General features: G+C 39.7%; 4 protein-coding genes across 5 annotated transcripts; 2 read left to right on the top strand and 2 right to left on the bottom strand.

Annotated features, from left to right (window-relative positions):
- Positions 1-614: 614 nt before the first annotated feature.
- Positions 615-6,956, top strand: LOC109991524 (coiled-coil domain-containing protein 149). Of its 2 annotated transcripts, XM_020643835.3 has the most exons (13): positions 616-824; positions 1,628-1,789; positions 1,964-2,002; positions 2,476-2,583; positions 2,699-2,815; positions 3,145-3,317; positions 3,598-3,670; positions 3,778-3,862; positions 4,183-4,330; positions 4,445-4,521; positions 4,638-4,673; positions 4,862-4,927; positions 5,011-6,956. In XM_020643835.3, exons 1-13 carry the CDS (start codon positions 774-776, stop codon positions 5,556-5,558), a joined length of 1,683 nt encoding a protein of 560 aa, XP_020499491.2. In that variant the 5' UTR covers positions 616-773; the 3' UTR covers positions 5,559-6,956. The 2 variants fall into 2 exon arrangements, with proteins under 2 accessions (XP_020499492.2, XP_020499491.2); XM_020643836.3 differs by lacking the exon at positions 4,638-4,673 and having other exon boundaries at positions 615-824.
- On the bottom strand, positions 6,476-9,342 carry LOC109991526 (extracellular superoxide dismutase [Cu-Zn]-like). The gene is made up of 2 exons (XM_020643839.3): positions 8,853-9,342; positions 6,476-8,090 (listed from the first exon to the last, which is right to left on the bottom strand). Exons 1-2 carry the CDS (start codon positions 8,864-8,866, stop codon positions 7,466-7,468), a joined length of 639 nt encoding a protein of 212 aa, XP_020499495.2. The 5' UTR covers positions 8,867-9,342; the 3' UTR covers positions 6,476-7,465.
- Positions 9,343-11,502: 2,160 nt separating this feature from the next.
- On the top strand, positions 11,503-18,976 carry LOC109991531 (ATP-dependent RNA helicase DHX15). The gene is made up of 14 exons (XM_020643844.3): positions 11,503-11,668; positions 13,387-13,729; positions 13,831-14,024; positions 14,145-14,304; positions 14,578-14,796; positions 14,883-15,050; positions 15,220-15,306; positions 15,414-15,563; positions 15,717-15,825; positions 15,917-16,108; positions 16,957-17,079; positions 17,910-18,100; positions 18,233-18,402; positions 18,523-18,976. Exons 1-14 carry the CDS (start codon positions 11,604-11,606, stop codon positions 18,638-18,640), a joined length of 2,289 nt encoding a protein of 762 aa, XP_020499500.2. The 5' UTR covers positions 11,503-11,603; the 3' UTR covers positions 18,641-18,976.
- A 549-nt stretch (positions 18,977-19,525) lies between these two features.
- Positions 19,526-23,699, bottom strand: LOC109991509 (solute carrier family 22 member 7). The gene is made up of 9 exons (XM_020643818.3): positions 23,197-23,699; positions 23,010-23,113; positions 22,762-22,916; positions 22,447-22,615; positions 21,344-21,467; positions 21,065-21,174; positions 20,723-20,937; positions 20,443-20,551; positions 19,526-20,002 (listed from the first exon to the last, which is right to left on the bottom strand). Exons 1-9 carry the CDS (start codon positions 23,575-23,577, stop codon positions 19,792-19,794), a joined length of 1,578 nt encoding a protein of 525 aa, XP_020499474.2. The 5' UTR covers positions 23,578-23,699; the 3' UTR covers positions 19,526-19,791.
- Positions 23,700-23,795: the final 96 nt, after the last annotated feature.

Below are 23,795 nucleotides of genomic sequence, written 5' to 3'. Positions count from 1 at the left end.
ACATTTTAGAGGGTTTGAATTGAAAAGTGCTGTAATGTTCTGTTAAAATTTTAATTGAAGTTTAATGCTTTGTTATTTGGTACCTCAGGGAGAGGTTCACATGACCTCTTTTTTAAACAGCAAGATATGTATTTTCAATCAAATGTGGGCATTCAACAGAAGCAGATTTCTGAACTCTATCCACCTCTCTCTCGATCTATCTACAATAATAAAAATCATTGTGTATAAAATAACAACAGCGATAAATAAATAAATTTAAATAAATGTATTTATTTAAAATTTGTATTTATTTATTTAAATTTATCTGTAAATTCGCTACTTTGACTCGTTCATCTTATTTGTTCTTTGCAGTGCAGTATTTTGGAAGTCTATTTTCTACAATTTTTTTTTTTTTTTTTTTTTTCAAAAGTCAGCTGGGTTAATGATTTACCTTCCACGGAACAAGAAAGACGGTAAAACATACACATTTTGTTTTTTTTATTATTATTTCCAGTACAAATGACTGTATCTACGCACTTGATTTGTCCTCTCAGTTCAACGACGGTTTCTAAATGCGTCGTGACGATCCTCTGACGTCAGCCCGACGGGCGGAAGTGATGAAAATCGCGTCTCTCGGAACACTCTAATCCGTTTTTGATGATGCAAAAAAAAAAAAAAAAAAAGAAATGTCTGTAAAGCTGACCTTTAAATCCAGCCGGGCGTTGTTCATTTGAAAACTCACCTTTCGTCATTTTTATTGTCTGGTTTTTTTTTGTGTGTGTGTGTGCAGTGAGATGGATCCGTCCAGGAGGAGCGAGAGTGACTGGCAGGGTCTGCTGAACGAGGTGAGACCGAGGAGGAAAACACAGACACACAGTCACAACCTGCACTGAGCCTGTGCACCAAGCTGTCACAGAGTGTTGCTTTTAGCCTCAAATGTGTTGCTATATGTAGTTTAACAAAGAGGGAAAACAGGGTTGACCGTTTCTCAATGTAAATAAGGAAGTAGATTTTTTTTTCCTTGTGCCTTGCAGAGCTAAATACCAGGCTACATAACGACATGTAAACTGTGAACACAGGTGTAAAGCAGGTATAATGACTTTCATCAGGTTCATACTGATTATCTGTAGCAAACAATAAAAAAAGGTGACGATTTATTTCATTATCCTGTATTATCGCAGAATATATATTTTTTAAAAATTTGCCACAAAAAGCCATTTCTTCTGCCAGAATGACTCTATTAGCATTTTGTCCAAACAATATGAACAGATTATTTGATAGTGAAAAATAATAGTTGCAGAATTTAACAGGATGAGATTGTGATTATGTTTTTCTAGTATGCTGTACGGCTTCATTATCTTCTTCAGCAAACAGTACAAATAGTTTTAAGTTTCAGGATAGATTTTCAGGAAGATAATATATATATATACAAATTTAAAAACTCATTTGTTCCATTGGTCTCCCTCAATAGCATCATGATGTTTGTATTTGAGTGTTCATTGTGTGTAACCCAGTTTTTCTTGTTTTATTCACCGCCGGCTGGAAAGCAAATTGTCCCTCGGGGATAATAAGTTTACCTTGATAACACTGCCGACCTAGCTTGAATTGAACAGTACTCTTCTGATAACATATCTGTCCTTACATGCAGTTTGTGATTTGTAAGCGGAAGTTGGAGAGTAAAAAGGAGGCCCTCCTGATTCTGTCTAAAGAGCTGGACAGCTGTCAGCAGGAGAGAGATCAGTACAGACTGATGGCCAATCAGCTCAGAGAGCGACACCAAGGGTTGAAGAAGAAGTACAGAGAACTTATTGTAAGTCCCCTCTGTGTGGGCTGAACTAGTACATCTTAAAGATGCATCATAATGGTTATAACAAGTCATCAAAGTGAGAATAAAACATTTCATTGTCCATCATCCACTATTAAATGTTGGGAATGTTGCATTTAATGACATTTCCCTTTTTTTTTTTTCCCCCCTGTCTCATAGGATGGAGATCCCTCTCTGCCTCCAGAGAAGAGAAATCAGGTGAGCGCAGATGTTTTTAAACAAATAAAATAAAAGGACATTTGGCAGCTTTACAAACTGGTAGGGACTTCAATGCCCATAATTCTCGGCTGGTCTTTTATAATTTAAGTTCAAATACTCAGAGGGGAAAAGAATCAAACACTTAACCAAAGTGAATCCAGCTGTGTCTCGATGGAGCTTTGAGAAGTACGCCTTGTACACAACGCAGCGATACGAACCGCACATTCATCGATCACTGTCTTTTGAGTTTAGAACATTTGCTGCTCTCGCTCAAAACGACAGAATGCATTACTGATTCCCTGCGGCTAACCCAAATGTTTCCATCATGTTTGATCAAAAAGGTGGAGAAATATTTACGCAAAAGGAACTTTGTTATGTTCAGCTGTGAATATAAACGCCGCATTGATGATTTGACAGCTGATTGGAGCTTGAGTGAACTTCCTCGTGTGTATTATGTTTGTGTCTCTTTTCAGGTGAATTTGGCTCAGCTGCTGAGAGACTCCAGAGACAAAAACAGTCAACTCTCTGAGGAAGTGAAAGAGCTGAAACAACGACTACTGGAGGCCCAGGGCGACAACAAGGTACCATGCACGCATATCCTGTCTTTATGTATCTGTTAGTCCTCCAGATACAGTGAAACAGAATCACTCGTGCTTACGTAATATCAAAAGTAACCGCTTCTGTCTGTCCTAACAGCTTCTACGAATGACCATCACCAAGCAGAGGCTGGGGGACGAGGAGGTTGGTGCTCGTCACTTCCCTGCACATGAACGGCAGGATCTGGTCAAACAGTTAGAGAGAGCTGGAGAGCAGGTGAGAACAAGAGGTCACAGCGCACTGCTCTGTTTCTGTCCACAGAGTCAGTATTCATCCTGAAAATCTATTATTCAAGAAAAGGAGGGCATTAATTCATATATTTATAATACATTTATTACAGTTATGAGCCCAAATAACATACAATAATGAAGGACAAGTGGCTTATTATGTAGAGACTAGAGCGAACTAAAATGCATGTACTGTGATTGATTTCTTAAATATTTAAAAACTGTATATACTACAGTATGAGTGGATGAAACAGTAAAACTATAACCAGGAAGTAAAATGAAAAACACTCACCCCCGTAGTGCTTCGTGTCCCTGCAGAACGAGGTTCTCGAGCACAGCATGAAGTCACTCACAGACGAGCTGCAGGACGTACGAGCGGAGCGCGACGTGTTTCAGCAGAAGGCTCATCGCCTCAACGTGGAAATGAACCACATCGTGGGCAACGACGACATACGGGTTGTGGACATAGACGCACTCTGCATGGAGAACAGGTTAGTTCATAAAACCGCCTTTGATTAATGCCACCTTTTCACACGGTTGTTCATACGATACGCAGCGACGTCCACAGTCAAAGGAACAATCTCAGAGTGTAGGCTGAACGCTGTCAAAAGTTCAGATTATATCTTTATGTCGATTTTTTTTATGTGTGTAAAAAGATTGCAACACATTTTATTTGGATCGGACAAAGAAAGAACTGACAGCTTGATTTCACTGATGAAGGTTTATGTCTTCTGAATCTGGATTATTAATGATGAATCAATAATCCTTCAGGTATTTGCACGAACGCTTCGGTCAACTTCAAGAAGAAATCAACTTGCTCAAAAAAAATCTGATGAAGTATAAGGTACATTTTTATCATGTTGAGTTTTGTAATATTTGACTTCTGGAGTTGTGTTTTGAATTTTTTTTGTTTTTTATAGTTTCTTAATTCCATGTTTTCTGTGGTTTCAGAGCGCCCTGGAGTGTCGGAAGAATTCTAAAATCAGTGGGAAAGCAAACAGCAGTGCACTGACTGGGGTGCTCTCTGCTAAACAAGGTCAGTTTTTAATTCACAAAGTAGAACCCATAACACCACGTAAACATACACGGCTGTGTCATGGAAGGAGAAGAACGGGCGCTGGAATCCTAGTGGTTAGTACACACGCCCCATCTACGGAGGCTATAGTCTTCCTAGTGGGGCGGCCCAGATTTGAATCTGACCTGTGGCTCCCCCTGCATGTCATTCCTCTCTCTCTCTCTCTCCACTGTCCTATCTCTAAATAAGGGGATTAAAAAGCCCCAAAATAAACCTTGAAAAAAAGAATACAGCCCCGTGTTCATGTGCTGTAACCTGTGCTTCATGTCGTGTGTGTGCAGTGAAGGAGTTGTTGCTGTCTGAAGAAAACGGCTGCAGCCTGCCGGTGACTCCTCAGTCCATCACAGACCTCAAGTCTCTGGCCACAGCTCTGCTGGAAACCATCCACGAGAAGAACATGGTGATTCAGCACCAACGCCAGATCAACAAGTACTTCTCCATTTCAAACCTCACACTCATATGATGACGTATTGACTTCGATGACATACAGAATGCTTGATTTTTTACTTCTTTTTTTTTTGTGTATTTTTTTTTTGTCATCAGGATTCTTGGAACTCGCGTGGCAGAGCTAGAAACCAAACTAAAGACATTAGAAATGTCCGGACTGTGGAGCCTGCCAGGTGAACACCTTGAGAAACTCAGATGTGTCTTTGACTCTTGGATTCTTCAGACTGTTAAACAATAATTTACTATCTTTTCCTGTGTCCTTTTTTTTTCTCCATCTTGCTACCTGGAGGCCTGACTTATAATGTTTCTCTGGGAATTTATGGAAGTATGTTCCTCCTCAGTTAAATCCTTCACTTTGACATTTTGAACTTTGTCACCTATCATCTTTTCTAATATTTCCCCAAAACTACTCGTTTCTATCCAATCAAACCGCTTTAAGTAGTGACATATGCATGACTGAATTTCCACGTCTTTACAAATGTTTACTGTTAATAAAATGTTCTGCACAAACAGGAGGAAAAGACGCCATCATACTGAATCCTCATCAGGCTGAATCAACAGAGTCTCCTGCACAGGAAGGTAAAAGTGGCTGTAATTTGTCTAGTCATCTATTGATCCATGTGTTGGTGGGATTATATTCCTTAAATCATCTTTTCTGACAGGTGACGAAGTATCTGAGAACAGAGTTGTCGATCAGCAGAGCTCTGAAGAAGTCCCACAGCAAGACAGTGGACCTCCATCTGTGTCAGGTGATGCAGAGGGACTTCAAGAGGAACTTCAAGATGAACTTCAAGAGGAGACATGCCAGCAGAATCCTTCAACCCAGTCAGCTGAACTAGAACCGCTCAGCAATCGGACAGAAACACCAGAGAAGGAGGAGCGTTGTGATGCTGGCCAGTCACAAAGCACAACTGATTTCACAGCTGTGACGGGCGACGAGTCGAAGGAAGAGGAATGTCAGAGTGATTCTCCTCTTAAATTTACAAATGTAACACAAAATGTGTCAGATCTCTCACGACGAACTTTAGAGGGATCAAGAGGACACGAGGATGAGTTGGATGAACACAATGAAGAGCTGGAAACTGTTGAAAGTGAGTGTATTCTAATAGAGGGAGACATCAGCGACGATGAATTCACTGCTGCTGCTGCTGCTGCAAGCACTGCAGTGGAGCAGGAGAACCAGGAGACAGATGGAGACAGATGTTTGTGAAGTCATGAAACCTAAGATAGGAGAGACAGGAATGTATGATGCATCACCATCACAAAGCTCATTAATAACATAAATCAGAAGAAATAGGCCCTATTTGGCTTTACAGTGTATCAAATACATCAAAAGCTTCATATGCTTCTGTTTAGTTATGGATCCTACATCTGCATCAGACTCTGAATCCATCTTTAAAAAATATTGTCCTGGCACTAGATGAAGGGTGAATATACTACAGTCAATGTAGTGAGAACGATACAAAACAAACATTGAAAAAGTGTCAAATGCTTCCATGGTCTCATGTAGCGCTAACCTTTGAACTAGTCTTTAAGTATGCAGACATCAGAGCAGAGCAACATGTTGTTGCTTAATATAAAAATGCTGCCAAAACAACCACAACTCCTCTGGGATGTGTGTTTGTTTGACAACAGATCTTCTCCAGTCAAGTCCGAAGAGCATAAGTGAGGTTGGGCAATATGGTTTGGCCCTCAGTTGGTGTTCCGGCTAATCCTGAATTTGTTAGATGCGTTTGAGGTCTGAACATTATGCCTCTGTTATTTTCTTCCACTCCAAACTGGAGGGGAACAAACATTAGTTTAAAGGCCTCGCTTTTTGCATGTTTAGTGTTAGAACTGGAAATGGTTATTACCAAACTGTTGAACGCTGTGCATTTTGTGGGCAGAGAGTGGAGGAACTGTGATTTTCTGTTTTGAGAAATAGCAAATGAATGTGGCTGATGGGTCAGAACTATTAAAAAAAAAAAAAAAAAGGGCGATTGCTATTAGTCGACCATGAACTTGAAGACGTGATGTTGCTTACACTTTATCAGAATATTTCTCATTTAACGCTCTACCTCTGTTCCCTCCTGTTTTAAGAAACACTCATCACTAAGTCAAAAAAAAAAAAAAATACAGGAGACAATATTTGAGCGAAGCAGCAGCTATATTTAGTTTCTTTACACATAATACAAAAACATACCATTTCATTTTTTTTAGTACTTTTAGTTAGGCCAGCAGGTTTCACAATACCACACAAGATTTTAATTTTAACCATGAAAACAACAATATTACCAAAGCTTTACAAAATGCTGCATGACAATATGCTTTTTGATTTATCACAGGTCATTTCACGGTCCCTTATAGATTATGTTTTTGTTAGACAGTCACAAATATTCAAAGGTGAACCAGACCTTCTCTGGTTGATATGAAACAAAAAGATGTAAGTAGAAGTTATTTGTTACACAATGAAGCAACAACATAAAAGAATACCAGCACAGATATTTAGATTCTGTTTTTTTTGTGGTGACCAATATTAACTTCATAGAGCCATATGTATTGAATGTGTGTAAAACAATGTATAGAAAAAATGTGTTTATTTCTGCAAAATTAAATTTTCAGATCCTGATTTGTTGTGAGTGGTAAAACGGCTGATTTTGTAAAATGCTGCTGTAAAAGTAGAGCTCAACATTTTTATACAATGAAGGTTTCCTCAGCTAAACGCCAACATCAGCATGCGTGCATTGTGCAAGGATAATGACGACATGAAGCTGAGGCTGATGGGAAGATTATATTTTGGCAGAATTTTGTCATTAAGGATGTTTTACTCTTGACTAAATGGGGGTAAACAAAAAAAAGAGATTAAGAAAATCAGCAGAATTGGAAGTATAAGCGCTAGGACCCCCCCAATCAGCTGCACTAAAGTTCATGGCCGTCTACCCAATAGTTTAGTAACATAGTCTGAACCAAACTTATGGACCTTCTAACCAACTATCTGCTAAAAGATGTATGCAAATGATTATTCTATTTTAAAAAAGGTATTTAAACTCAAAATGTTTGGAGATTTGATTTGCCTTTGATTCACACAGAATACAAAGGATACAATGAGTGATTAAACTGGTTAGTCGACTTGCAGGATCAATTTTTCCTCAGCCTCCTGGTGTACTGCTTATGATGCATGTTCCACAGAGTGGAGGAGGAGATCCCAATAATACAGCAGCCGAGCCTCCGGCCTGCGTTTCCATGCAGCAGACTCCCAGTGTCTCCGCCACGCCCCATGTCGTCGATCTTCTCGTGGATCACCACGGCTCTTCCAATCACAGACTGATCTCCAAACAGCGACGCCTGGGATTTGATTACTGCGTTGATTTTACCTTGCTGGGGCACAAAGTTACCGAAGTCTCCGGGGTGGTTGGGGTGGTACACTACTTCTGGGTTGTAGTGGCCTCCGGTGGAGTCGCAGCCATGGCTCAGGTCTCCATACTGATGGATGTGTACCGCTCTGGCATCCTGAGCGCCCTCTTTGGGGAGGCCATTGAACCGAAGCAGGACTTCAAGTGCTTCGTGCTCGTCCTGTCTGAACAGCACTTGGCCGGTCACTTTGAGCAGTCCACTAGGTAGAGAGCTGCTGGGTCTCATTTTACAGACTGCAAACATGGTGCCATTGTTCTCGAGAGCCTCTGGAGGGGTATAACTGCCTGAGACACATCGGTGGTGGCCAGCCAGCAGAACCAATAGGGCTGCTCTCAGTATGCTCAGCGGTCTGAAAGATATTGAAATCGTCAGGATATTTGCCCCTTATTTATATTAGACAGAAGGCTACCCACACTTAAAAAAAAACGTAATCAAATGTCAATACATTGAGGAATCTAAAAGGCTTGAGATAGTTAGTAGTTCTACATACATTGCATCATGTAATGAGTAAATGATAAACATTTATAAGTATTTGACATCAAGCTGCTTTTGATACAATGATGTTTACTCCAATAAGATCCATTAAAACGCATACAATCATATGTTTCATTGAATGATTTAAATATGCAAAGTAATTAGCTGTTTTTTTTTCTCCAGCAGTGGAGTAGCAAAGTGAAAGAACATAAAGTTCCTTTAGAGGTGAAAGCCTACTTTAGAACAATAAGTTACTTCAATACACAAAAGAGAAGTTTCTCTGATGTGAATGTCATGAAGTGAAAAGTACATTTCCCTGAAGTTAAGAGTTTCCCACTATTTGGGATAACTTTTTCCATCAGAAGCTCCTTATTGTCACATGGGGTTGCTCACACACTCTGTGCTGCATATCAAACAAACTTCGCCTGTGATGTGTTTACATATTCAGAGTGAAAGCACAACGTAATGAGTGATGTATAGCAACAAAGAACATGTGGTTGAATAAAGCAAGCACACGGAGGGTCCCTCACCTCTTAATTAAAAATGGTGTCGCAGAGTTTTACCACACCAAACAAAGTTGAACAGACGACATGCAGAGACCTGAGATGCTACTTGAGCCTTTAAAAAGTCCACTTACCCGTTCAGACGCATGGTCAGCAAATGAAGAAAGCTGCAATAACGAAAGTCTCAAATGATGCGTTTGGTGTTAAACCTTTGAGGACGTGGGATGGGACCGTTTCGTGAAAGGCTTATATAAGCGTCTCGGGAGGCGTTGTTCTCTGAGGGAGGAGCAGAGGTCTACCAACCCGCTATTAAAGCACAAGATGTCAGGTTTTTATCATCTCAAGTGCGTGCTTTCCCTCTCTACTTCTCTGTCATGACGCTTTCAGCAAAACAATCAAATAAACCTGCTGTTATATATTAGTGTAGCTTAGTAATACCATGTAAACCCATGTGGGCTACTTTTCAATATGTGTCGTTGCTTCTTCTGCTTTTGCAAAACAAACACGATATGGTGTGTCGTGATTTGGTCTTATGTAGTTTCTATTTTCAGTTCTTGTTTCCGAGCTTAGTTTTTATTTTGTATTTCCTATACCTGTGTTTCTTTGTCCTAGTTCTGTGTGTCTTTAGTGTTTCATGATTTAGTTTGTAGTTATCTTCAGTGTTTCTTGTATTGTGTTCCTGCCTCTCTGTGTGTGTTTTCCCTCCAGTCTTGATTGCCCTGATTGTCTTCACCTGTGTCATTAGTCTCACCTGTGTTTGATTACCCCCCATGTCTATTTAGTCTCTGTGTTTCTTCCCTTCTGTGTCAGTTCATTGTTAGTTATGTCAGATGTTTGTATGTCAGTAGATGTCTGTTTTCCTCGTGGCTAGTGTTCTCCTTTAGTAAGTTGTATGTTTTGTGTTTAGCCTTTTTGTTTAAATAAATGTTTTTTTTTGTTAGATCTGCATCTGGCTCCTCCTCTTAGTTTTCTCGTTCTGTAACAATGGTGTGAGTTAACAGGATAGATGGCGATGGTTGAATGAATTGATGGAGTTGCCATAAACCTACACTGCAAACAACAACAACAACAACAACAACAACAACAACAACAACTGCTTCATTCAAGAGGAGGTGTGTTTTCAAGTCGGCAAAATTTAGCAGATGCATTCATTTTCAAGGAGCTTTTTTAAAAATGTATTTATCTTTAAGCAGCTTTAAAATCAAATAGTAAACAAGTTATGAACTGTCAATAATATTTGTTGATGGTTTTTTGTATAATTTACAAAGTAAGTACTCTTACATTCTAAGTAAATATGACCTAGTTACTTCAGTACTTTTCAGCAATGATGACAGATTTTTAACCCATTAATGTCTGCAGTGGAATTATGATTTCCTTTACAGCACTGAACTCTTGCAATAGGCTTTATTCAAAAATAATTACGACAATTTATTGAATATACTGAGTCTAGTATTACAGTTTTTCTGGGGGTTTTAACCAGTTTCTATGGTTTCTCTATGCTTTAATGTTGTATTAACAGACTGTTTTAACTTCATTTTGTATCCCCACTCAATGTTGGTGACACACACACATGCACACACACACCACAGATGCATATTAGACTGACAGTGGCCAACTATGAACACACCAGAAAAGTAAAAAAAAAAATCCTTCACCAGCATTTCAGAGACAAAAGATGTTTGCAAGGGCCTACAGAAGTCAGGCTTTAAGCCTTTGTTTGTTTACCTCTGAGTGTGTGTGCATGTGTGTATTTCTGCATGTTTTTATTGTGTAAGTGGTTGAGACATTAAGAAGGACAACAGAGGTATTTTGCTAATCAGAATCCATTTATTCCTATTGGCCCGTTAGCCAAAACTTACATTCACACCTAAAATACATTGAAGTGAATGGAAGCCCTGCTATAAAAGCTTTTACAATTTCCTTTTAGTTTCTTCCTCAAAATTAATTGATACATTTTTTTATACTGAATTATTAATTTAGTCTATCTTTTGAACTTTTTTTTTTATCAGGGACCTTTATTTACACAATGTAGTAAAAACCTTACTATGTTAAGAAATGGCCGTGTCTCAAAAGGAGTTGAAATAAATGATGTAATTGGTTTCACAACAACCGAAGCCACAATAAATCAAAGTCATCTTTATTGTCCATTTGTTTTTGCCATACGTTCTGACCACACGGAAAATGTATTATTAATATTATTATTATTCATCATTTATTATTATACTTTCTCACTTGCCTGTGGTTGTAGTTGTAGCACTAGTTCACACTCCAGTATTATTATTATTATTATTTATTATTATACTTTCTCACTTGCCTGTGGTTGTAGTTGTAGCACTAGTTCACACTCCAGTATTAATATTATTATTATACTTTCTCACTTGCCTGTGGTTGTAGTTGTAGCACTAGTTCACACTCCAGTATTAATATTATTATTATTTATTATTATACTTTCTCACTTGCCTGTGGTTGTAGTTGTAGCACTAGTTCACACTCCAGTATTAATATTATTATTATTTATTATTATACTTTCTCACTTGCCTGTGGTTGTAGTTGTAGCACTAGTTCACACTCCAGTATTATTATTATTATTATTATTTATTATTATACTTTGTCACTTGCCTGTGGTTGTAGTTGTAGCACTAGTTCACACTCCAGTATTAATATTATTATTATTTATTATTATACTTTCTCACTTGCCTGTGGTTGTAGTTGTAGCACTAGTTCACACTCCAGACCAGCAGGTGGCGGTGAAGGAACCTGCAGCCGCTGCTTTAACATTAATTTGAAAGGAGGAAAGTATCAGCACGGGAAACCTTTTGAGTTCCCGGTAGAACTGTGTTTCGCGTTAATAGATTCAAGATAAGCGACATTTGTACCTTTAAAACATGTCGAAAAGACACCGTCTGGATTTGGGCGATGACTATTCCTCCACTAAGAAGAGGTCTGAAGGGTAAGTGAAGCTCCGGAGCTCAGGAGATATCCAGCTAAAGCGCAAGCTAACTGTTAGCCACTGTCAGTTATTTCTGGTTACAATAAGGCTAAGAAATGAAGACTCGGTTGTTAGGGGTGATTTCTTTTGTCTTAGCAACGACGCCTCCGTTTTACCCGAATATTAATATAACACGTGGGTAGTGATGAGTGTAACTGTATTATCCAAATTACCTCACATAAGGACGACTGTAGTGTGTTAGCTAACACACGGAGCGTCTACGTTACCCTCGCCGTGAGGCACGTGTGTGTGCGCGTATGTGTGTGTGGGGATATATGTGTGTGTGTGTGTGTGTGTGTAGACAGAATATGTAAGAGTTGTTTTTTTTTTCTTCATAAAAATGCAATTTTACGATGAAAAGTAATCTTTAAAGATCTCCCTACAAACCTCGTTCTCTCTGTTACACTAACCAGTCTGACAGATTACAAAGGAAATACACTTTATTGTTATTATTGTGAACTTCACTCACTGACTGTCTCGTTTCCTTAATTCATACTTAGTAGTGTCACTTTGAAGCTTTTGAACAGGCTTCTAAGCAGGACCTCATAAAAAAATGATTCTGTGTGGTTGTTTTGATGCACTACATGTTTTAAGCAGCATATTGAAAGCACTCAGTATTCTTTAGATCAGGGGTCTCCAACCTTTCTTCATCTGAGAGCTACTTTGAAAAAAGAAAAATGAAAGTGGCAAAGGGCTACTTGCATTTATTTACATAGCTCACATCAGATGGATTAAGCTGCTGTTTGTACACATGTGAAACTGTATATAATAATCTTAAATTCACATCATGGTCCAAGAAAAAAAAAAGTGAATATTTTACACTTCTTATTGTGCCACATAGTAAACTATGTTGCTGAAAATTCACATCAAGGTCCAAGAAAACATTACTACTTTACACTTGTTTTTATGGGCCATGAATAGTGGGAAGAGGTGCATTTACTGTAGTCAGATTTATTTTTATTTTTAACACAGTCAGTCAAACTATAGGTGAGCTACTGAAAACCCGCCCAGCGAGCTACCTGTTGGAGACCCCTGCTTTAGACAATCTATTTATTTTAGTATTTTGTTGTTTTTTTGTTTACTGAAAAATGTCAATAGGCTATCAATTACTGCTTAAAAAGCTGTGCTCACAGTCAAGTCACACTTTGTTTATACAGCACATTTAATACACAAGGCAGCATGGTGTGCTTCACATCAAGTGGAAATAGCGACACATCATGCAAATAGAGAAATTAGTTACGTAAGATTCAAGGCTTGTACCTACATGTATGCAAAAACACATAGAGGACAAAGGTGCAGGTTGATGTCCTGTCTCTGTCAGACAGGATGCTCCATAATTGCACCTTTTTTTTTTTTTAGTAGTAAATTGTACTCATGTCAACTTCCAAAACATAGCTGACTGCTTAACTCTGAGTTCTGTTATTTTCATCCTGCTCCCTAACAAATGCACCAAGTTCACCCAAAATTTAGTGGATAAATTGCACAGCATTTTGCACCCTATCATGGCTAACTCTACAACAATAATATTTGGTTGTGTGATGTTAATGCTTGCAAGAAGTCAACCTTTCTGTTTGTGCTATTTATCCCACATACTGTGAACAGGTCCATGTAATGAACTTCTTTTTTTTTTGTAATTTTGACTGTGCCATTCTAATCCTGCCTCTCACTGTTTCTGATAGGAGAGACAGAGACCGTGATAGAGACCGCGAGGACCGCTCCAGGGACAAGGACCGAGATCGGGACCGGGACAGGGACCGGGACCGTGATAGAGATTCGAAGCCCGCTAGTGCAGCACCTAACAGCACGCCAACTGTGCCATTATTGGTACCCTTAAAGCAGATGGCCATGCACCAGCAGATTAACCCATTCACCAACTTGCCGCATACACCTCGCTACTACGAGATCCTAAAGAAGAGGTTACAGCTTCCAGTGTGGGAGTACAAGGAAAGCTTCAGCGATATTATTACAAGGAATCAGAGCTTTGTCCTTGTAGGAGAGACCGGCTCTGGAAAAACAACTCAGGTCTGACATGCATGAAATTATTCTGACTCTCTTGTCTAGATAATGCTGTGTCCTCAAAATATTTTGTCAGAGTTAAATGCAACCTTGGCTTCAATTTCCAGATCCCACAATGGTGTGTGGACATGGTGAGGGGCTTGCCTGGTCCTAAGAGAGCGGTAGCCTGTACTCAGCCCAGGAGAGTGGCTGCTATGAGCGTGGCTCAAAGGGTGGCAGACGAAATGGACGTCATGCTCGGGCAAGAAGTGGGTTACTCCATCAGGTTTGAGGACTGTAGCTCCGCCAAGACTATACTCAAGTAAGTGATCGAAGGTTTGCTAATGCACACAAACTGCTTTTTATTGGCACAGAGTAATCTGTTTGATTGCTTCACCCGGTATTTCCAGTCCAATAAAGCCTGTCTGTTCTGTTTCTTAAGGTACATGACCGATGGTATGTTGCTAAGAGAGGCTATGAATGACCCGCTGCTGGAGCGATATGGAGTCATCATTCTCGATGAGGCCCACGAGAGAACTCTGGCCACAGATATCCTGATGGGGGTCCTTAAGGAGGTGGTGCGTCAAAGGGCAGATCTGAAGGTATATATTTTTTTGTCAAAGATGCTGGCTCTCTGTATATTTTAGATTTCGCTGGACAAACATTGCAGAAAGACAAAAATTGTGATATTGCAAAAAGATAATAAAGCTGAAAATGAATTGTCCCGCCAAGAGCTGGCGTCACTGTTAAACCTCTCCTATACATTTCAAATCAATTCTCTGTCTGTGACAACCAGCAAATTTAGCCTCAACATGTATTACAGTGTAATTAAATAAATGATTCAAATTAAGCAAAAACTATTATTTTCTTCACAGGTGATCGTCATGAGTGCCACGCTAGATGCCGGAAAGTTTCAGGTGTACTTTGACAGCTGTCCCCTCCTGACTATTCCTGGGCGCACGCACCCTGTAGAGATTTTTTACACTCCCGAACCAGAGCGTGACTACCTAGAGGCAGCAATCCGCACTGTCATCCAGATTCACATGTGTGAAGAAGAAGAAGGAGACTGCCTTCTGTTTCTCACTGGTCAAGAGGTAACAGTCGTTCACTTCAAATGTTCATGATACTCGTATTGTTCTGTTTTTTCAACAAACAGTGAAATATCAAAATTGTCCCTCAGGAAATTGACGAGGCCTGTAAACGGATCAAGCGTGAGGTAGACGACCTCGGACCCGAGGTTGGAGACATCAAAATCATTCCACTGTATTCCACGTTACCACCACAACAGCAGCAAAGGATCTTTGAGCCACCTCCTCCAAGAAAGCCCAATGGTGCTATAGGAAGAAAGGTATGCTGAAGATATTTGAATGGGTAGAATTGAACTCAAATCTGAAAAGTTTATTTAAATTTGATTAAATGATGCATCGTACTCTGTGGAAGTCTAAACATTGTGTTTCCATTCGCATGTACTTACCTGATTTAGTTTGTAGTAATCCAGCCTGTTGCTTCATCCTCAGGTTGTGGTTTCAACAAACATTGCTGAGACTTCTCTGACTATTGACGGTGTAGTGTTTGTCATCGATCCTGGATTTGCAAAGCAAAAGGTGAGAAAACTGAAAGTGATTTTACTTGATTTTTATTGAATTAATGCCGGTGTGTAGTACAGCCACTTTCATGTGTTCATGTCAATCTGAATGGAATCTGCGTCCAGGTTTACAATCCTCGTATCAGGGTGGAGTCCCTGCTCGTCACAGCCATCAGTAAAGCTTCTGCCCAGCAGAGGGCAGGACGAGCCGGCAGGACACGACCAGGAAAATGTTTCCGCCTCTACACAGAGAAGGCCTATAAAACAGAGATGCAGGTGACAACAGATTTATTGTCTTCTTAAATTTAATGCATTATGAAGTAGACTTAATCAGTACCACAGTTAATGTAGCCAGTTCTTGCCATAAATACCGATATTGTTTGCACATTCATCATTTTGTTTAGTAAATAACACCGTCAATATCTGCAGGATAACACGTACCCTGAGATTCTTCGATCCAACTTGGGGTCTGTTGTGCTGCAGCTGAAGAAGCTGGGTATCGATGATCTTGTACACTTCGACTTCATGGATCCACCAGGTGAGTTACGCTGCTAGATTATGTTCAACAGTAATACGTGCGGTTGATATTTAGGCTTTAATCTCTGACATGTTTGTCTTCTCCTCTGCAGCTCCTGAGACACTGATGAGGGCCCTCGAGCTGCTGAACTACCTGGCTGCTCTGAACGATGACGGAGACCTGACTGAGCTGGGCTCCATGATGGCTGAGTTTCCTCTGGACCCCCAGCTGGCAAAGATGGTCATTGCCAGCTGCGAGTTTAACTGCTCAAACGAGATCCTTTCCATTACTGCCATGCTGTCAGGTAATGCCCAGGACTGGGCTGACCTCTTCCTTGCCTTCTGTAGGCCAAGTCTCTTGTGGTTAAACACACCACTACTGACTTGTGTTGGAAAAAGTGTCCCATCTAGAGTTTAGTTTGTGAAGGGCCAACATAACATACAGGCACATTATTGGTATTGCTCTACCATATTTGTAGTAGCGCTGCAGCCTCTATCTGAACGTACAAGTCATCGTCAAAAAGTCTTTTAAATCCACAAATTCAGTTTTGGTTTGGATGCCTAAAGCTCAATTCACTTAAATATAAAAGTTCTTAAATTTTGATTAAAATTCAAGACCATAGTATGTTTTGCTAATCTATTAAAAAGTGATTGAGTATTTCATCACATTGAAGCAAGTGGATAGGGCAGGCACCACTTGAATAGTTTCATATCCATCGCTGTTATCATGACTCTCTTTCATTGAGCTTATGTGTTGTGAATATTGAATGTACATCATTTATAGTGCAGCTATGAATTATTAAAATGATCTGCTCACTTCAAACCGTTAGCTTGCATTACCAAAAACGTTTCTGGATCTTGTAAAGTCAACGTGTTGCTGGTGTCGCTAACACTTTGTAGTTGTGTGAAAACTCTTTTTTTACAGATGTGGTTAAATGACCCCCCCCCCCCTTCTCTACGAGCTAATAGCCATAACAGTTGGGAATGATGATGAGAAAAGACTGCAGCCCCCCCTTTGATAGAGCTTGTGGTCCTGCCCTGTCCCAGCGCAGTGTCCAGTGCCCTAGCATCATAGGCTTTGCTCCATTTTTCTGTGAATGTTTGACTCATCCCTATGGGCGGCTTTGTTGGGGCCCATACCAACCTTGTTTAGTCCCACAGTGTTTTGTCCGCCCCACGGAGGCTAAGAAGGCAGCAGACGAGTCCAAGATGAGGTTTGCTCACATCGACGGGGACCACTTGACGCTGCTCAACGTCTACCACGCCTTCAAACAGAGTAAGTCTCAGAATCTGTACCTGATTGTTTGGACATTGGTCATTTCAAACATTTCCTTTTTTAATTTTGTCAAACTTTCATTTTCCCCTGTCTTATAAATATGCTTCTGTGTTGTCCCTGGAAACAGCACTTTCATACAGATGAATCGTCAAGTTTTTGAGTGACTTCTCTGAATAGCTGTTAAAAGTGAATACAGTCAAGTTTTGGCCTGGAAATCTAAAAAGAAAAAACCCATTCTTAAAATACAGAGAGATGGGTTTACATTCATAGTGCCTGGTTGATGCCAAAGGCAAAAAGAAAACCTGTAACCAGTAAGATCTATTGGATGGAAAAGTTGAATATAGTAATACTTTAAACTTTTCTCTGAGGATCATGAAATTATTTTGCACCCTTCCAGACTGTTTTAATGAATTAAATGATATGAACTGTAGATAATTCTAGTGTGGACTGTTGAGTGCTCAGCTGTGATTTCCTGCTACATGTGACCATAGACAGTGCTGACAATATCCTAAACTATGCCGTCAAAGCGCTCGGGGCTGAACTGAAACTGACTCCCTTTCTCAGTCGTTGCAAATATTGTTTAATGCATCATTAATTCTGTGAACACAGACTTTAATGTCTGGGGATATCAGTAAACATACATCAACACAGGCACATCTGTGACCTGGCCAATGATACAACATATTGAGTTGTAAGGCTTTGATTAATTATTTATTATAATAAAAAAAAAAAAAAAAAAAAAAGCATCAAAGGGTTTTCATATCTTTATTGACCGTGTGAAAATCCTGACACTTCGCCACATGTTTGAATGGTTGTGTTACTTCTTGCAGACCATGAGTCTAACCAGTGGTGCTACGACAACTTTGTCAACTACCGCTCACTGATGTCTGCTGACAACGTGCGGCAGCAGCTCTCCAGGATCATGGACCGTTTTAACCTGCCGCGCCGGAGCACAGAGTTCACCAGCAGAGATTATTACATCAACATCCGCCGAGCGCTCTGCACCGGCTTCTTCATGCAGGTAAACACATTCAGAGGAGTAAATGGGTTGATAGTTCTTTGGAAAAGACACGTATATTATTTTTGCACCAGAGATGTCTGCAGGATCTTTTTTCTAGGCCTTGTATTTATCCATTTGTTATCTATCCTGCAGGTGGCTCATTTAGAGCGCACAGGTCATTACCTCACAGTCAAAGACAACCAAGTGGTCCAGCTGCACCCATCTACAGTCCTGGACCACAAACCTGAGTGGGTGCTCTACAACGAATTTGTCCTGACCACCAAAAACTACATCCGCACTTGCACAGACATCAAACCAGAGTGGTATGTATCCAGAGATTTCACATTTATGAATCGTTGGTCCAAAGGGATGAATAATTGAGTTGATCTTTGGTTGTACTAAATCTCCTGACTTGCTCTTTTTGTGCCATCTTTCCTCTACAGGCTGGTGAAGATTGCCCCCCAGTACTATGAAATGAGTAACTTCCCACAGTGTGAAGCCAAACGACAGCTGGAGCGCATCGTTGCCAAACTAGAAAGCAAGGAGTATTCCCAGTACTGAACAATAGCCAACAAGTGTCCTGGCAAACAGCTGCGTATTGAAGTTTTAGATCTTTCTGTATCATTGTATGTTCATGTTTCAAAAAATTGGCTTTTTGATTTTGTTTGCTTTTTGTTTCTTTAATTTTCTTTTCTGTTCCCATCAATGTTAATTCTGTAACGACGTGTAATGAAATGTCAACAGTAATATTAGACCTGGCTATTAAGATTTTCAAAAGGAATATCAGAAACATGTCATTTAGATGTGATTGACTTTCCTTTAGGGGATTGCTGAGTACTGGTAATTAAAAAACACATGTGCTTGCTCTGTTTCTTTAATAAAGGAGCTTTGACTTAATTTCTGTGTAAAGAATGATTAGTTAATCTTGTCATTGTAAAATGTGTGTTGTTGAGACACACAAGGTAATAGTCTCAACTTAAAGAAAATAACTCTAAGTCTCAGTAAAGTCAGTTTTAGATTTATTAATATTATAACATGGAGCTCATCTTATGACACAGTAGAGAAAAGAAACTGTAGCATGTTCTGGTTTGTGTAAACAGGAAACGATACAAAGTCAAATCAAAACTTTAATGACCATGGCACATATTGTATTCACCTCGATGTAACTGTGCTTCCCATCCTGTGGGCGGAGCTGATGATAAACGATGAATAATATAGGGTGGAAGACATTGTTCTCCTACATAGTTATTTATTTTTTACATTTTCTCAAATCAAAGCTCCTGTGCTCCATCCTGATGCCCCTGTATGAGCTACAAAAACAAACTAAATTAAATTAATTAATTTGGATCATTTTTCTTGGAACAATCTGGATAATTTTCACTTCTCAAAATAGTTGATGGTAACTAAAACACCTGACAACCTGTAGCTCATGTACATACAGTGTGTAAGCTGTGACAAAGGCTTGTGAGTTGGTGTAACAGAAAGGATCACATCTTTAGTGCCATTATTTGTAAAAGATTTACTTTGAAGAGATCAGTGCTACTACTAAGTGTTAATCAAAAATTCAAACAGTATCAAGTTTTTGCTCACATTGACTTAAATATCCATTAAAACAAAAACTAGTTTAATAACATGAGAAGGTAATCATACTTTAAGCATCAACTGAACCACTAAATTTAACAGTTGAAATACATAAGCAGTGATTTGAGGGACTACCAGTGCTGTTCAATGTCCTCTATGGTCTCTGGCAGGCACTTGTTGCGTGTCTCTGACAGCGTTCTTGCCACCATTCCTCCCAGTAAAGCCATGAGACACAGGACCACCTGCGGCAGGTCTCTCCACACCTCGTCCAGTAAGAGGATCAGAGGAGCCACAGCCACACCCAGACGAGCCATGAACGAGTTCCAGCCCATACCATTCTGCCTACAAAACAATAAATGCATATTTTACTACTACAGCTTTGTATGAGGATTCATCTGTTTTCCTGAAGCATTTAAAAAACCGTCAAGACACCAGTAAACCTCAAACAATACTGATATCTGCTTCCATACCAGGCCAACAAAAATACAAATTCTAGGCACCCAATTGGGTTATTTCTGGTTTTTAATAACCAAAAAAAAGCATGCAAACACCCCTTGTATTTGTGAAATTTAGAATCTGCCACTCACCAGCTTCTGGTTAAAAAAAAAAAGACAGAAGATCTGACCTTTTTCCAACGCTATGTTTATATACCATCATTAAAATAACTAATGGAGATGATACAGTTTGAAATAAGTGGTATTGAAAAGTATCAAAGTATTGAAAATGTTGACCATCTTAGTATGAACTTGGGCATAAATGAAAGGGGAAGAAAGCATAGTTACCTCACTACAGTGGGATAGAGCTCTGAACTGTAGAGAACCACAGTGCCAAACGATGCTGAAGAAAACCCTTTTCCAATGACGGCTACCACTGTCCTCACCACGGACATGTCTGAAATCAGGACAGGATTCTTTTTTTCTTATGCATTTGATCATTTGAATCATGAAAAGATATTATGCTCTTTAACTTTAATCTGTGATTGAAACTGTGAAATTCATCAAAAACAACCACATAGCCTTACAAAGCTTGAGCGTAGGTCTGTGGACATAAATGTTTCTTTACCTTTAGGTACTAAAATGTTGATGCCAAGACAGACAGCAGCCAGAAAAAGAGATCCCACCTCAGTCCTCCGCCTGCCTATCTTATCCAGTAAGTAATAAACGGATACTTTGGCCGGTAGTTCAACCAAAGCATAAGTGAACTGAGTGAGGTAGATGTTGAGCCCGAAGCCTGTGATGTTAAAGCTGATGCCGTAAAAAGAATTGGCCACACAAAACCTATAAAAAGAGCAAGATAAACGTCATTCAGTACAAACAATTACCTGTGTCGATACAATCAGACTTATAATATGGAACTTGAAGATCTGTGGAAAAATAAAGACCCAGTATATTTCTGAATACAGACCACAGTATACCAGTGCTGAAGGCTAGTCTCCTCATTTTCGGTGTTCGTATCAGATCCAGGTAGGAGTAGGTGCGCTCTCTTTTTTCAGTCACTACAATGGTGGAAAGTGTCTGAAAAATACAAAGCAGCAATGTTCTTTACACCATCTGTTAAAGATTACGATTGTTGAAGGGCTGAAAAGTTTGTTTGAAAACAGAAACTCCTTATAAATTGAAAGATTAAATGCTGATGTTGATTTCATTGAAATGTCTTGATCAACTGAGAAAAAACCCTGCATACCTCAATTTTCAGAGAGTCTGTTGAATCCTCTCTTTTGTTCATCTGGGCACAGTTTTTCAAATACACCTGAGCCTGCTCCAGTTTCCCATTGGCTATAAGCCACCTTGCTGATTCTGGCATCCACCTGATAGTTATCAAAAAGCCATTATTACAATTGATCATTTTATTTCAAACAGCATTAATAAAAAGGTGGTGAACAGTGAATAGAACCTGTGTATCAAACTCCCAGTAGGACACAGCATAACAAGGCAAATATCAATAGAATACACACTGAATACCGGGAGATCTCAAATGTTTCAACAGCCTTTATTTAAAAAATGAAATACTGAATCACAACATGGTTGTATCAATGTTAAAAGACAGAGATGGCCTCTTCAAAAATCCACTTCTTTTTCTCAAAACCAGGTGCCTACATTACCCACAATGCATCTCAACCACACCAGATCAGTCAGAGCTACAGGTGTGTTATTCCACAAGCCACTTGTGTATTTTCAGGCTGCTAGCCTAGCGCTGATGAGGGACAGGCTACAGATTTCTGGTAAAATCACAGCTTTTTTTTTTTAACATTTCTAAGGTGACTTGTGTGACTTCACTCGAGTCATTTCGTCTGACCTTCTCCTAATTACATCGTTTTCAGTGGATGCAAATGAATTGCGGTTTTGATGGAGGACAGAGGATGAGGTGCTGATAATTGATTATTTGTAAAGCAATCTTTTATTTCTATTTTGTTGATCTCTGAGATCTGCTCGTTATCGTTTCCTAGAGGGACCAAGTTAATTATATTGAACATGGCAGGAAAGATTGAAGACAGGAATATCAGGTAAAAAAAGAAAGAAAGAAAACATTTTGACGTAGTCTGCATCAGAGTTTGCTATTTTTTTAGGACTATGTGCTACTCTTGATTTTGCTCTCATTTTATCCCTTTGACAAACTACTGAAATACCTTTGAGAGATGATCGTCTTCTCAGTGGAAACATTGTCTGAATTTTGTTTCCCTAATATGTATCTTATGGCCTGCACAATGCTACAAAGTACTCAGAGATATTTTTCAGTTCTCCAAAACATGCTGAAGGATTATAGGATGAGAGATTTTAGAGTCATACCTCCAGGTGATGATGCCCAGGACCAGAGGTGAGCTGACGCTAACAACCAGCCATCTCCAGTCATTCACAAAGTAAGCGATAGCAGCAAATGCTGTGTTCCCAAAGGTCCAGGATAAGCTGTCGATTACTCCCACAAGTTTCCTGTGCTCAATGTCCACCCACTCTACACCTGCAAATAACACACCTGATCACTTTGCAAGAGTCAAACCCTGAGAATACTTTTGATACACATAATAAAATGTGGCTTCTCAGGCCTCCATTTGTTAGCCAAGGTTTCTGAGGTGATAGCTTGATCTAGAAACAAGAGTAAATTACTGAGGACTGCCGAGACTATGACGATGCCTGTGATGCAAAACCCAGTGAAGAACCTCAGCACCACAAACATCACGTAGGATGTAGAAAAAGCACTTGCAATGGCAAAGAGCATTCCAGTCACATAGGACACCAGCAGCATGATCCTCCGCCCATACCTATTAAAAGACAGAAAGTGTCACAATTTACTTTGGACCACTTTGTTTGAAACACCAGGTATTCAAAGCTGGAAAGTAGTTTAAAATCTATACCTGTCACTCAGACTACCAAACGACATGGCTCCAAACATCACTCCAACAAAGAAGATGGTAGCGGTCGCTTTGTTTTTACCTCTCCTATCACACACCAGGTCCCACTTTTACACAAAAAAGAGAGGGTGAGATTAATCGTAAAAGGTGTTCATATTAAGTTCTATCAATAAAAGGAAAAGTTGCTCACCTCTGAAGTCAGAGTAGACTTAAAAGTAGAGTTATCGTACACCCATCCATTCTGGCACGACACTGTGGGTAGTTCAGTGATGTTGGAGGAGTTGAGCAGCAGGTGATACTGCGGCTCTGCAAACATCTGACAGGAGTTTGGAGTCCCATCCTCCTGCACAGGAATACTCACAAAAAGCTTGTCCGCCGGGGATAAACTCCTAAAAATGTCTTCTTCGTCCAGAGATCTGATGTCACAGTGGTGAGAGGGAACAGCAGCGATGAAGTTGTTGAGCATGAAGTGACAGGGAAGAGTGAAACGGCCAATGAAGCTGATCACAATGATCATGATCTGAAACCTTCCAAATCCATTGATATCTGCGAGAATGTTCTCAAACTTCATTGTAGCGTCTCAGTCTTACTGCAAGCTCTGGACCTTTTTCCAACTGAGAGCAAATTCCTGTTACATAAAATGTGGCCACTTAAAAGAAGAAGACGGTAAACCGCACTCTCAGACCCCGACAACCTAACCTTTGGCATCTTTTCACTGCTAGATTGAAGTTAAAATGGATGAATTTTTAACTTTACTTAACCATTAAAATAACATTCATCTGTGTGATT

Source organism: Labrus bergylta, chromosome 1, assembly GCF_963930695.1.
Source record: "Labrus bergylta chromosome 1, fLabBer1.1, whole genome shotgun sequence".
Taxonomy (NCBI): Eukaryota; Metazoa; Chordata; class Actinopteri; order Labriformes; family Labridae; genus Labrus; species Labrus bergylta.
The sequence above is the reverse complement of the archived record's forward strand: the minus strand, read 5'-3'. Positions and strand labels throughout refer to the sequence as shown.